The sequence below is a fragment of the Acomys russatus genome, chromosome 24, assembly GCF_903995435.1.
Source record: "Acomys russatus chromosome 24, mAcoRus1.1, whole genome shotgun sequence".
Lineage (NCBI taxonomy): Eukaryota > Metazoa > Chordata > Mammalia > Rodentia > Muridae > Acomys > Acomys russatus.
The window spans coordinates 32,205,766-32,220,198 of record NC_067160.1 but is presented as its reverse complement, the minus strand read 5'-3'; the positions used below and the strand labels follow the sequence as shown (position 1 = coordinate 32,220,198).

General features: G+C 43.4%; 1 protein-coding gene across 3 annotated transcripts in view; it reads left to right on the top strand.

Moving 5' to 3' along the window:
• The window catches only part of Fmnl2 (formin like 2), a 287,984-nt gene that overhangs the window by 149,149 nt on the left and 124,402 nt on the right, over positions 1 to 14,433 (top strand). For all 3 annotated transcript variants that reach the window (XM_051166486.1, XM_051166484.1, XM_051166485.1), the window contains exon 2: positions 13,441 to 13,524. In XM_051166486.1, coding sequence (XP_051022443.1) covers positions 13,441 to 13,524 — 84 coding nt within the window. The remainder of the gene's footprint in view (positions 1 to 13,440; positions 13,525 to 14,433) is intronic.

The following is a 14,433-nucleotide window of genomic DNA, read 5'->3' as shown; positions in this document are numbered from 1 at the left end:
GCATGGTATGCGTGGCACCTCATTATCAAATAATGTCCCTATTGCCCAACCCTGAGAGATAACAGAGGATATATTGTGCCCACCATGTATAAATATATGCGTAGAGGAGAGCGAGTGGGTGAATGAGCTGCTTGTCCGTGGCTGGCTGCCTCAGGAAGGCCAGCAGACCCTGCTCTGAGATCAGGACAGGGTAAAGGGGTCTGTTTTTAAAGGCTTGTTTGGAAGAGGAGATGTGGTTTGTTAGGTCAGCTATGAAAGCCTCTCGAGTTTGCTGGTTGTCAAACTATAGTTTGTTCGCACCCAGAGTTGGGTTTCTCCTTTGGAGAGGACAAGCCTGGGTCAGGGGCACACTTGAGTAACTCACGGTGCTGGGTCCGCTGGCTTTCGGATAGACTGGTGTGTATGAGTTGGGTGTGGCCCGTCTTTTGCATGAGAGGAGTCGGGTTGTTGCAGAATGTAAAGATTTCCTGGCCGCTGTAGTTTCTTGGCATATCTCCAGATGCAGCTCTCTTGGAGAAGCGTAACACTGCTTTGTAAGGAAACCGAAGAGTGTTTGCCTCTAGAGCGTTCTGTGTGGGTGGACCGAGTTCAGCTACTGCAGTTGCCACTGCCCTTACCCCCAAGGTGTGGTTTACCCAGCTGAGAACACAGGGAATCAATATAGTGAGGACTGCTCGCCACCACACACACCATGTGTGTACAGTGTCTTTTTTTATGTCCCACATGCATTTTTTCTTTTTTTCTTCTTCTTCCTGCATACAGTCCAGGCTACACTCAAAGGTAAGTGGTACCTATCCTGGGCCTACTGTTGTGAGATCCCTCTGGGATCAGTCCCCGGAAGCACTGCCATTACTGCTCAGTTTTTTGTTTTGTTTTGTTTTATGTTGTATCATGGTTATTATATTACCTTATTTACCTTTGGCAAACTGGTAGGTTTTTTTGCAGCTACCTTCAAATCCTCCTAAATGTTGGTCAATGTTGGGGTTCCAGTCAGGTCAAGCATTAAGAGATAAACCATTCTATCCAGACTGTACTGTCCTGATTTGATCTCCCCAGTGGCAGGCCTAGAATTCGCTGTGTAGACCAGTTTGGCCTTGAGCTCATGGTCATCCAACTGCCTTTGTCTCTGGAATTCAGACACATTCTTCTGTTTTATGGAGTTTTATGGCATTTTATGGAGTTAAGCACTTTTTTGGGGTGCCCACCATAGAAAACCATCAACCACTGTGTAGCCCACTGACTGTCTTTATTGCAGCCAGCTGGGACCACACTTTAGGCACTCGGGACCCAAGTGTAGCACAGAGCTTTTAGAGTAAGAGGTTTTTAAAGCAGAACCTACATCCTGGTATCTTGCTCCCTCTGCAGCTTCAGGGGGAGGTTTACACACACAGGTAGTTTAATAGAAACCAAGCTAACTTAGCTGGGACATCTTGACTTTGGGTTCCTAGAATAGAGTTGGGTAACTTTCCCTGCGGCCTCCCGTCATGGAGATCAAATTCTAGTCAAACAAAAATAAATGGCCTCAGCAAGAATACAAGGTGGTGGAGCCTCTGCACTGGCTTGCCCTGTCACAGCACTTTAAAAAAAACAAAACAAACAATTGAGATGTAATATGAATAAATTAATAAAATATATTAAAAAAATAAAACAACAAAACAAAAAACCCTAAGAAAACATAAAAGCATTCCTTAGACATCATATGGGTATATCGATCACAAAGATAGTAGCAGCAGCAGCACACTGCTTTTCATACAGGATTGTACACACAGATACAAAGGTTTGCCTTATGGACCTTGCCGAACCTGTGAGGGCTGAGTACCAGAGGCCTGCAGGGCACCGTTTCCAGCTTGTCTTACCAGTGTAGTCTTAGAGATGCGGTGGACTCTTGAAATAATCTGTCTGGAGTGATGGACACATGCTGCAGCGCAAGCTTCAGCGTCAGTGTCAGTGTCTGCACCAGCTAGCTAGCATCGTGTTATCTCACCGAGTGTTTTCCTCTTGAGCTGATAGCTTTATTTTTAGCCTCTTTAGTAATTTAATCTTAAGGACATCAAGTCCCCCAAGACCCTCTATTTCCTACTGTAATTAAACGAAGCTCTGGCTTTTATCAGTTTGAGCTTGTAAAATGGTCACTGTGCCTCTGATGCCGGGCAGGGAGGAGTGGATGAGAAGATCCTGGGGTCTGAAACTGTGGCCTGAAGGAAGCCCTGCACTGGGGATCTAGACTGTCACCAGCGAGAATAGCAGGCCGCAGTGAGCTGAATGGTTCTTGTTTTGTTTTTAAAGCAGCTCAGTGTTATTATCTACAAATTAAAGGGCTAAATTAAAAGTCTCAGCTGGGCTCCCTTGTCTGTGGACTCTCTGGAAAGGAGTCCTTGCTCTGCCTTTGCGAGTCTCGGAGCTGTCTGCAGTCCTTGTCTTTGCTTCCATTTCTCCATCCTTCTGCAGAGCAAATCCGGCTTATCTTATGACATCACTTTGACTTCTCCTACCCTCTAAGTCATTGGTTCTCAGCCTGTGGGTTGAGAAAACTATGTTTTGGGGCGTTTTGTTGTTGTTGTTAAAGACAGTGTCTTACTATATAGCCATGGCTGGCCTGGAACTGCCTATGTAGACAGACTCACAGTGATCTACCTACAAGTGCCTCTGAGTGCTAGGATTAAAGGCATGCACTACCATACCTGGCCCAAATTGAACAGCACACAGGGAGACTCTAGCAACCAAACAAGAATGTAGCCCCGACTCTTGGACCCTTAGTGACCCCTAGCATCCCCGCCACCACCACCATGGTAGCTGTATTGCCTGGTTTTATGTCAACTTGACACAAGTTAGAGTTGTCAGAGATGAAAGAGCATCCATTGAGAAAATGTGTCCATAAGATCCAGCTGTAAAACATTTTCTTTCTTTTTTTTGTTTGTCTCAAAAATCCAAAAACAAACAGAGTTTCTCTACATAGCCTTGACTGTCCTAGACTTGCTTTGTAGACCAGGCTAGTCTCGAACTCACAGCGATCCACCTGCCTCTGCCTCCCGAGTGCTGGGATTAGAGGCATGAGCCAGCACACCTGGCAACATTTTCTTAATTAGTGAAAGATGGGAGAGGGCTGGGCCCAGCCCATTGTGGGGCTGGTGGTCCTGGGTTTTATAAAAAAGCTGCCTGAGCAAGCCAGGAAGAGTAAGCCCGTAGGCTGAGCAAGCCAGGAGGAACAAGCCTGTAAGCAGCCTCTCTCAACCGCCAGTGAATCAGCTGCTGCCTCTGGGTACCTTCCCTGGTTCAGCTCCTGCCCTGACTTCCTTCAGTGATAAGGAAGTGTAAGCCAATAATAATCTTTGAGTGTGTGTGTGTGTGTGTGTGTGTGTGTATAATTTTATTATTCAATCATCTGCTTTTAGTTCTTTGAGTAGTTTTACCCTTTATTAATTGTGAATATTAGTTATAAATATTAGTGTAGTGTTATGGGTTTTTTTTTTTTTTTACAAATATTAGTTATCTATTTGAATGCATGTGTGTAGAGTGGAATTGTGAGGACATATATTAAGTCAGTATATACCTTTTATGTTGTTGTTGAGTCAGATATTGGTATGTATTCCAGGGTGGCTTCAAATTTATGATTAGCCTGCTTCAGCCTCCTAATTGCTGGGGATCACAGGTATGCTCCCCCATTCTTGGCAGTGCCATTTTGTATTAATAGTAATGTAGGTGTAAGTATCCCAATTTATCCAAATCCTCCCCAGTGCCTCTAAGATACGTTCTTCACTTCTGTAGATGCTCATGACTCTGTTGGTCCTATTCAAGAATTCCTAGAGAACCTGCTCATTTTAAGATTCTTCTTAAAAATTAAAACTTTTGACCAGGTGATTCTGTGTACAAACCACGTGCATGTGGGTTGGATCTCATTGACCTACAGCTGGAGGTGGTTATGAGCCTCCTGTTGTGAGTGCAGGGACTTGAACCTGAGTCCACTTGACGAGCAGTATGAGCTCTTTGCTGCTGAAACATCACACCTGCAATCAAATCCTGATGGATACATATGCCCAGGGCAAGGAAGTATTAGGGGGCCAGTACTCTGTCTTCTTTTGGTGTTGCAGCTTCTAACAGTATTTAAGACTGAGTTATTTTTCACGATTATGCAGATATGCTTATTTTTAAGACAGAAGTTGGTCTCTCATGCCATAAGCCAGACGTTTGCTGAATGTAGTCTTAAGTTGCTTCCCTTCCCCCTGCCACCCCATGGTTATCTTTGTAATGAGGTTAAAGAGTATGAGGCAACCCCTGACTATTAAAAGGCAGGGAGACCAAGGATCCTAAGTCCAAAAAGGGAAGCCAAAGTGTTGAGGGGAGAGTGGGGCCCAATTTTAGGGGAAGAAACAGGTGAGTATACACTGCTGCTGATTACCACGCGAGACAGAGGAGACCCTGTGGCTTCATTGTGAAGTCTAATTGTTTTTTACAGTTAGTTTGAATTTGTCATATTCAGTTATCAAGATATTTTTACAACATAATTGTGTGGCATAGGAAGCTGATATAATGTGAAAAAGAAGCCTTACTCTGGATTTTGATTCAGGGTTTTGTCTGTTTTCAAATTGGGTCTCATGCAGCCCAGACCATCTTCAAACTTATTGTGTAGCTGAGGCTGGCCTTGAACTCCTGATCTCCTACCTCTACTTTCTAAAATGGATCTGTGTCTGTAGCCTCCTGTTGTCTAATGATTGCCCATGAAGGCATTTCCTGCATCCCTTGTGTGGCCTGTGTGCATGCGCATATGCAGACAGTCCTAGCAAGGCAGACGAGATGAAGAGCTGTGTGAACCCCAGAGCATGCCAAGGCATCAGGCATCGTGCTTCTAGTGAATGCCAGATGGAAGGTCTGAAGGGAATGGCTTGATCACTTGTCCAGTATTCCCTGAGCCTGGGTGTGATGGGAATCTGTATTTCAGCTGGTGTTAGGGCCAGAAGGCGGTGGTATGATTCTGACATCTGTTGGGTATTGAATCACTTGAGCTGGTGAACCGAGGAACAAGGAGATGGAGTGCAGGGAACTTGTCCTCAGTGACCATAATCGCAGCAGTGCCCTCCTGTTGAGACCAGCTCTCCCACTCAGTTTTACCATGATTTCTGCTGCATGATTCACTTTTGTCAGTATGGTTGGCATTCTGCACAGTAGATCCTGCATTGAAGCTCAGCTCTCCCTCAGCTGGTGACATGGAATTGATGAGTCCCTCTGGAAAGGACAGCGGGACTAGGAGGCCACAAGCTTGTCTTTCCAGCTCTGTACTTTGTTTTATTTTGAGACAGGATTTCACGCTATAGCCCAGGCTGGTCTAGAACTCACTATGTAGCTTAGGTTAACCGTTAACTGTAGTGATCTCCTGCCTCATCCTCCCAAATGGATGGATTATGGGTATAACGCCTCAAGCCCAACGTGGCTCTGGACATGTGAATGTGATAAAGGGTGAGTATGAATTTCATTCAATACTCACAGAAAGCAAGCTTTCTGAGACAACAGATTGCAGCTAAGATTAGAATGGGAGGTCAGAGGCGTGTCCTGTTCCCTACAATGGACAGTGTTCCAGTCAGGTTTAATTTTATAGATAGAACCAGATTAGGGAGAGACTTTTTTGTACCCGTGTGGGCTTCACTGGCTACCGGGAATGAGATCAATACCCTCGATGATTAAATAAAGTAACAGTAACTGTGAGAGATGTCTGGCTGCAGTGATTCACTTTGGGGAGCTATTTGGCTGTCTGCCTGTCTGAGTCATACACCAAGGAAGAAGCTGTGTATCTTACCAGGATCCTCTAGGCTAGAGAGATGCTACTACTGATGATGTCAGGTAGTCACGAATACAGGTCACAGAAGCGGACAGCTTTTCAGTTGAACAGAAGAGTGAGACGTGTGCCCAGCTGGCAGTCCACTCCCTGCTGCCCTCATCCACTGCATGTGAGCACCGGAGCATTGGTGCCTTACTGCCTCATCTCCCTATAATAGGGAAGATGACAAGGTGGAAGGAGTAAGAGCTTTAGCTGCCCGTTGTGTTCTGGGACCTTCTGTGGAGGCTTCCCTTCCCAGTACATTCATTTCCTCAGTGGTCACTTCTCTCTGCTCTGGTGTAACTTACAGATTTTGTGGTTTGAAGTCCACACTACCTAATCTTAAACCACCTGCCTCTTCCCTCCAGGTTTATTCTTTGTGTTGTTGCTCTTATCTCTTCCTATATTCCTTCCTTTGTTTACACATTTGCAAAGCTTTCTGATCTCTGGCATAGTTCTCATGTGTTCTATTGTTATTCTGAATGCATTATCTGTCACTTGGCTTTTTTTCTTTTTTCTTTTTTTTCTTTTTTTCTTTTTTTCTTTTCAGCTCTGTCTTATTGCTACCCCATTACCACCATCAGCTCCATGGCCACACTGTGAACATCTCCATTTCACAAGAGGGGAAACTGAGATTCAGTTTGAGCAATTTACCCCAGGTCACACTATCAAAGAGTGGTGGAGGCATGCTTACATCTGCAGGGTCTAGTGGTAATAACCATTTTTGGGGCAATTAATACCCCTCTTTGCTACACTACATATGAGACCCCATCCATAGAAGGAAATGGCCTCTGCTCTGAAGGTATGTTATTTCGAAATGCTTTGGCTTCATTAGTGTATTTATCCCCTCCCCCCTGTCCGTTGAGATTCCATCTCATTTCCTTCTGTCATACCATGCCTTTGGACCTTTGCGTGCTAATGGTGACTGTGGTTTTTTGTAGAAGTAGCAAGTTACTTAATTCAGAGAAGTCACAATTGAGAGGCATCATAGCTTCAGTATCATGGGAAGCCAGTAGTCAGAGCATTTTCTGGTACTGGCTTTTGTCACCTTGTCCACCTTGTCCTTGAGCTTCCTTCTCTATTAAGTGGAAACAACAATACCCATTTGCCAGGAGACTAAGTTGGAGAATGCATGGAAAGAGCCTAAGTGCCTGAGATAACTAGAACAGTAAATGCTGCATCTTGCCTTGACTCTTACCTTTGACTCTGTTCTGAACTACTGGATTTTTTTTAAAACTTTGCGGTGCTTATTTTACTTGCCTTTCTTTTCAAATTGTGTGTATCACCATCATCAGCAAAGGCTGTGGGCCCAGCTAGGCCAGTTCTGCATACTTACCCTTTCCCCATCTGCTTCCTGAAGTTCACTCTTGATGTCTAAGCTCCAGGTTGCAGCCCATCGCGTGCTCTTGCTTTTCGTAGCAAAGCCTATGATTTTGAGGATAGGGAAATGGGGAGTTGTTCAGTGGGTAGTTTTCATTTTTGAAAGATGAACGCTTTAAAGATTTGTTTCTCAAGATGCAAGGTGACTGTAGTTACATGGAACATGGGATTGGCTAGGAGGGTAAATTTACCTTTTCAACCACAGCTAAATTAGTTTTCCCCCCTGCTTATGTGATGTCATGCTGGGGGCGGGGGAGAGAAGGAGGGGGAAGAGGAGAGACAGGGAGAAAGGGGACCTGCATACTCACATGAAAGGAAGAGAGACTAGGATTGTGTGGGGAGGAGCTTGTCTTTTTGCCTACCATGTGTGGCTGTTGAGCTCCTGGGATCTGTTTGTCTCTGCCCTTCAATCCAGGGTTATAGACATGCTCCTGGCTTTTTATGTGAGAGCTTGGGAGTTGGACTCTGGCTCTCATGCTTGCACAGAACATGTTTTGTTTGTTTGTTTTTGTTTCTGTTTTTCCTGATCTTTCAAGCCTTTTACTGCTTATCTCTCAGGCTTCAACTATTAATTTTTTAAAGATTTTTTATTCCTTTGCTGGGTTCCTAGAAAGCATGTATCACTGTTAAACTAGGAGCCCTGGGAGGCTGTATAAGCCATCTCTCTTGTTCACACCTTTCCTTCTCCTAGAAGCAACATGGCTTGCAAAGCCCACGTCTTTCCCTTTGCTAAAAGTGGTTGTTAGGTAATGGAGCATTTCCCACTAGAGAGTCCCATGGCTTAATAACTGTGAGCTTCCATTGTGAGATGACAAGGACACTGCTGTTAGATAGTATGAAGTGTATTTTGGTGCTACTCACCTTCAGCACTGTGTGTCTGTGTCTTATTGTAGGTTTCCCCTATGCGCCCTGAGGATACGAGGTAAAAGGATATTTTACAGGTTTCAGTTTTTACCTAGTACCCAGGGCAAGAGCAGGACTCTACACTCCTGTGTTCTCCAGCACGAGGTGATTTGGTTCTGAATGAATTGGGTGCCTACATCCCACTGTGTTGCATGCAATGTTATGCAATATTCATTTATAATTACAACTTCAAATGTATAGGTCATGATAGATGCACTGTGGTCACTATTGATGTCCTTATAAAATATTCAGAAATATGAATAGGTCATTGTTCTTAAAACGTTTGTTTTCAGATGGTTTTAAGGAAGAAAGCACTTACTGTCGGGATGGAGTCCACAAGCACAACTGCTGTTGTGTAGATCAGTTGCTGCAGCTGATAGCAGTGTGAGGTTATTGGCAGCAGGCAGCAAGACAAGTGTTGAGGTACATTACTTGTAGCCAAAGAATGCCCAACATTCACTCTATTTGCTGGAAATTATTAGAATTGTAGACTGTTTCCGATGAATGCTCATTTTAAGAGTAATAAGTAAAACGCTCCATTGATTGATGTTTTATGAGAATTGGGAATGCTTTTTTCCTGTGTATACTTATTTATAGTGCAAAGCAAAACTCTAAGTTGGTGAAGGCACTGCAGACCGAGAGGATGGCTGAGTCTTTTTAAAAATTTATTTATTTAACTTATTTATTCCAAAACATCCTTAAAGTACAGTGACTGCCATACCGTGTTTTGCTCATTAACAGGAAAAAAAAAATCGTCACAGTTGTGAATGTTGTCAGAGTCCAAGTAGAGTGTCTTCTTGTAGTTAGCTGCGCTGTGAGTGGTTCTAATGATGAGCAGGGTCCAAGCTGAGTGGAAGGAAAGGACGTCATTGCATAAAGAATGCTCTTAATGGTGAATTTAGTGTAGCAAGAAACTCACACAGTATAGACCCCAGGTCATTAACACCCACTGAGCTTTTCAACTTGAACGCGGTATATATTCAGGCCTTGTGTGTGGTGATGTCATGATTAAATTTGTTCAGATGCCTGTGGTGCAGATATTCTGGCACCTAGTCAGAGCTCAGTAATTTCTAGATGGGCTGACAGATAAGAGGAGGAAAACAGAGCTCCTTATCTTAGGCATCACTACATCTGGGTGAGGCAGAGATGTCACTGTTGGGAAGCCTACAGCCAAATCGAAGAGTGGTACGCTTACACATACCCCAGAGGGGTGTAGGGAGAGATGGTATTTTTGTGAGTTACCTGCACTAATATTTAGGCTGGACTTTAGAGTCCTGTCCTGTATAATATGGCTAGGATGAGTTCACACTACAGAGATTTTTAGAGTAGTTATTGCCAGTTTCTATGTAGTGTCTGATCCTAAACTAAATGGCTTCCTCCTGATCCCCATGGGATTACTCGGCTCTAATCTGCCTGAATATCTCAGAGACCTGACTTGAGAGACTGGCATTTTAGGTGCTTGGTGAATGATTAGGAACTTTTAATTTTTGTTTATTTGCTTTGTTTTTGAGTCAGAGTTTCTCTGTAGAGCCATCTTGGACTCACTTTGTAGACCAAGCAGGCCTTGACCTCACAGTGATCTGCCTGCTTCTGCCTCCCAGAGTGCTGGGATTACAGATGCCTGCCACTGCACCTGGCTAAGTTTTGATTTTTAAATTAATTCATATATAGCAATTACATGACTTCCTTGTTGTTTTACCTTGGGTTTGGAGATGCTGCTCCTGACAAGAATTAGTGTTGAGTTGAAAGTAATTGTGAGGCTCTTTTCCTTCAGGGCAACATAGACCTATTCTCCAGCCTCCAAACTCATGGCTCTGTCTGTCTGTCTGCTTTTACTGTTCTCTTGGTTTTCTCATACATCCTCAGATCTAGACAGGGAGGCTAGAAATCTGATTCTTTACCACTTCCACCACGCAGATGCTGCTTTTTTTATGTGCTCCTTTCTTCCCGTGGACTAGCATATGCCTCAAGCAAAAGTTGTCTCTTGTTACTCTTCCGGTTCCTAAGTCTATATCCAGTTAGGGTTCATTGAACTTTTCTCTCATAACCCCGTTCTCTTTCTTTTGCACGGGTGTATGCGTGTGTGTGTGTGTGTTTGTGTGTGTGTGTGTGTGTGTGTGTGTGGTGTATGTTGCATATGTGTGTAACCATTTTGGCATACAGTGGTGTGTGTGTATGTGTGAGGTTGACATTGTCTTTTCTATAGTTTTCCACCTTCAACACTGAGACAGAACTCCTTTAAACTTGGAATTTGGTGTTTAGCTAATCTGGCTGGCCAGCTTGCTCCCTGTCTCTCCTTCCTGTGTGCTGTGAGTTCCAGAGGGCTGCTCCACCCACATGATTTTGACCTGCGTTCTGGAGATCTGAACCGTGGTCCTCACATTTGTATACAGCAAGTACTTTACCTGCTGAGCTCAGCTCCCCAGCTGTCTCTTCTCATCAGTACAATTTAGTTCCTTTGGCGATGAGCATCACTCACACTGCTGCTGCCCTGGCCTCCTCCCTGGCCTCTGCTTCTGTGTTCTACTAATCATTTCTTTATGTCCCACTTGTGGCAACTTTGCAGAACAACTTGCTTCTATTATTTTTTGTTTGTTTGTTTGTTTAAAAATGTTTGAGGAGTTGGAGCACTGGCTGCTCTTCTGGAGGTCCCAGGTTCCCTTCCCAGCTCCCACATGGAGACTCACAACCACCTGTAACTCCAGCCTGAGGGAATCTGATGCTCTTTTCTAGTCTCCAAGGGCACAGAATGCATGTGCACAGACATACATATAGGCAGTCGCAGGGTTCATGTTGCACTTTACATTTAAGTACAGTTACTGAACTTGAGTGGCCTTTCTGAGAAGGGTGTGGCTTTGACTCACATCTTTTCTGATTTTCCTTCTCTCTTAGTCCTTTTCTGCCACCGTGGATACTTGGAGCCCTTTGGCTGTCTCACGGCCTCCTTTCTGTTTGCTCTGCTTGGCACTATTTGTCCACTCCTCACTTGTCTGACTACTGTTTAAACTTCCGTTTTTATTCCTTTTTCCCTGGAAGCTGTATCCTCATCCTTAACCCTAGCTTCCTTCTGATAACCCCTATGAAGACTTGCCAGACTTGGGAAAGCTTTTTGTCTCTCACCATAATACATGGTTTCTGGGAACCTAATATATTTGGTTTTCCCCAGGGCCAACCAGCATGTTGCATAGTGTTTGTACAGGGACAGTGCTTCATAAATATTCATCCAACAGAAGACTTTTTTTTTTAATAAAAATAAAAGTTAGCTTAGTAGGAGCATCTTACCTTACCTTTCTTTTTGTACCAACAAGACCCTCCAGTTGTGGTTGTTATCTGCTCGCGTGAGTGCTTAGCAGAGGATTGGCACAGCGTTTTGAGTAACTAGACATTTTATTTTTCTGCACAATGAACTTGATGGCACCATTAGAATGTATCCTGGGGGACTTAATAAGGTTTGTTCCTATGAGTCTGTGCAGCCTTAAGCAAGTTAACCAAGTCCTCCAGGCCTCTTTCCCCATATAACTGGGGAAAATCATATCAACCTCACATGCCTATGCCTGCAAGATTGAGGTTGGACATGCTTCATGCCTAATATACTGCGTTGGACACTGTAGTTCAGGCATTTACAAAATTCCATCCTATCTCCGGGGACTAATGAGGACTGGAGGGGAAAACTCGTTTAACTTATCTTGCAATCTTGTACTGCGTATAATCATACCCAGGAGTACTAATCTGAGGGTCAAGAACTAGTCTCAGAGGAAAACATTTATCTCCAGGGTACAAATAAGCAACGAAGGGCTATTTACTTAATAGTACATAACCCTGTGCTCTTCCACCCAGGAGAGATATATATGGAATTCTTTGCCATATTCCAAGGTTGGTTGTTTAACTGTATTTTTAACTGTACAGAGTCACAAATACAAATAGATGCGTTTTCATTCAATTTTAAGTAGCTTTTCCAAGGACCTGGGTCACATGACACTATGTCCCCCATTTTATATCTCTCAATATTTAGGAAGCTTTAGTAGATGTTCTTCTAAATATGTCGTTAGCATAGAATACTTTAAGACATTAAAAGAGACAATCCCTTCATAATTCTGAAAGCAGGCCACAAGCTTTAAAATCTGATGGCTTAGGTTCAAATAAATAGATGGTAGGTATATTTAAGGACTATCAATATGAATATCAGGCTGGGTTTAAGGGGAAATGCTTGGGTTAAACCTATCAAGTCATTACATAGTGATTTCCTAACATTAAGTCAGTATAGTTTGCCTAGTCTTACTTCCATTAAAGTTGATTTACCCTGAGGCACAAAATGCCAGACCAGGAGGAGTGGTCTAGTCGTAAGCCCAGACCTCCAGACAGTTGGGAAATCTGAGCATTGACAGGCCAAGGCTTTTGCATCTGCCTTCCCAGATATTTGCCTAGTCAAGGGACTGCGTTCTCTCTGTAGGGAGGACTCTAATGTGTCAATGCTGGCACAGGGGGATCAGTAGACATAACACCTGAAGTGAGTACTTAGTTCAAGTGTTTAGACAGGACACAGGCAGATCTGAGCTTCCTCTGGGCTCTCAGACTTTGCCTCCATGTCCTGTTGCTAAGGGTCTTAGTATGTATGGTAGGTTATTTGGGACATTGGGGTCATAACACATGCCTGTATCCAGGCAAGTCCATGGTCAACTCAAAGGGGTTTGTATGGTGCTAATGTCTAAATGTTGACCTTGATGTCCACTACTCACTGCAAGCTCAGCTTCATACTCAGGCACAGTTAAATTGATTGGCTATATTAGCAAGTCCAAGAGGAATGCCATGTTTTCCCAGGCAGCACAGAAGGCAGTTATCATTATTTACTTATCTGTCTTTTATTTTGTTTTTGCCTCACTTTAAAAAAATATTTACCTTTATTTTATGTGCATTGGTGTTTTATGTTGGGTCTGGGGATGAACTCAGGCTATTACTAGGCTTATGTAGAAAGCATTTCTCCCTGTCATCTGGTGCAAACTTGACGTTTTCTTTCAACGATTCTGACCATTGAGTCTTCTTATGGTGTCTTTGTGGAATTGCATGTTCTGAGAAGCCACTTCTGACCTCTTTATTGATTACGAAGGGAGGCTGCCATGAAATGAACGGACAGCACTACTTCTGCTGATGTGCATGTCTGATTATTCTAAAGCATGGAAACAAATGGTTCACTGATATATAAATGAACCAAAGGGATGTGGGAATGACATCTGCAGGTTGAATCATATGCTAGGCATCGCAATGCTGTCATCAAACGCCCGTAGCAATTTTCTCCCTACCTTTGAGGTACTGTGCTATATAACAGATCCTTTTACTTTCTGTTTTCACAGAATGCTATGAACCTACCTCCTGACAAAGCCAGGTTACTGAGGCAGTATGACAACGAGAAAAAATGGGAGCTGATCTGCGATCAGGTAAGAAGCAGCCATTTTTTATGGAGAAAGCCATGGTAGGGGAAGCATTACGCTGCTCCTATCTGAGCTGTGCTTTTTGGGGAGATGCATGTGTTTCTCTGTTCTGGACTTTGGCTTCTGATTTTCTTATCTACAGAGGAAGAGGTTTTGGTTTTCTGGAAAAGCTTGTTAAATCAACAACTCAAAACAAAATGCTTGTTCTGTTTGCCTTCCATAGCAGCCTGGGCTGCTTAAGAGGACAGGTCCTGTAGCTTAAGTGGCCTTCCTGTATCCATATATTCATGTGAGAAGGCAAGTTGTCGTGAAGAAACATGGAAAACCCCTAACTACCCACTTTCCTAGTGCCTAGCTGTTGCTAGTTTGTTGTTAACTCTTTATGTCAAATTCATAACCTTCTGAGGGTATAAAATAAGAACTAAAAGCTTTCGTTGTCTTTCATTTTTATCTTCAAATTTCACTCTGCTGTGTCATAGGCATTACCCTTGAGGCCTTCCCCATAGGAAAGCCAGTGTGTGAGCTACTCATTTAAAAAAAAAGTTTTCACCCTGTTTTGCATAAAACCTAGAAATATCTCTTCCATTTTCCATGTTCTGTTTTTAACAACAAATAAAGTATATTTGTTTGATCCCACCCTCACCTCCATTCTCTGCCCCCTTTTTGACAAGATAGGCACACAGACAGACAGACGGAAGGACACACACACACCAGCATGACACTTCTGTGTGTTCATACATTTGCCGGTGTCTGTACAAATGGAAGTGTTACTTTATAAATAGGAATATAGTTTGGGGACAAAGTGCTTAATTAGCATACATGAAGCCTAGGATTTAATTCCAATGGCCCAAGGTAGGGAAAACATAGATATCACAGAGGCAAAGGTAGCTGAATTACTATATAAATTATATAGTA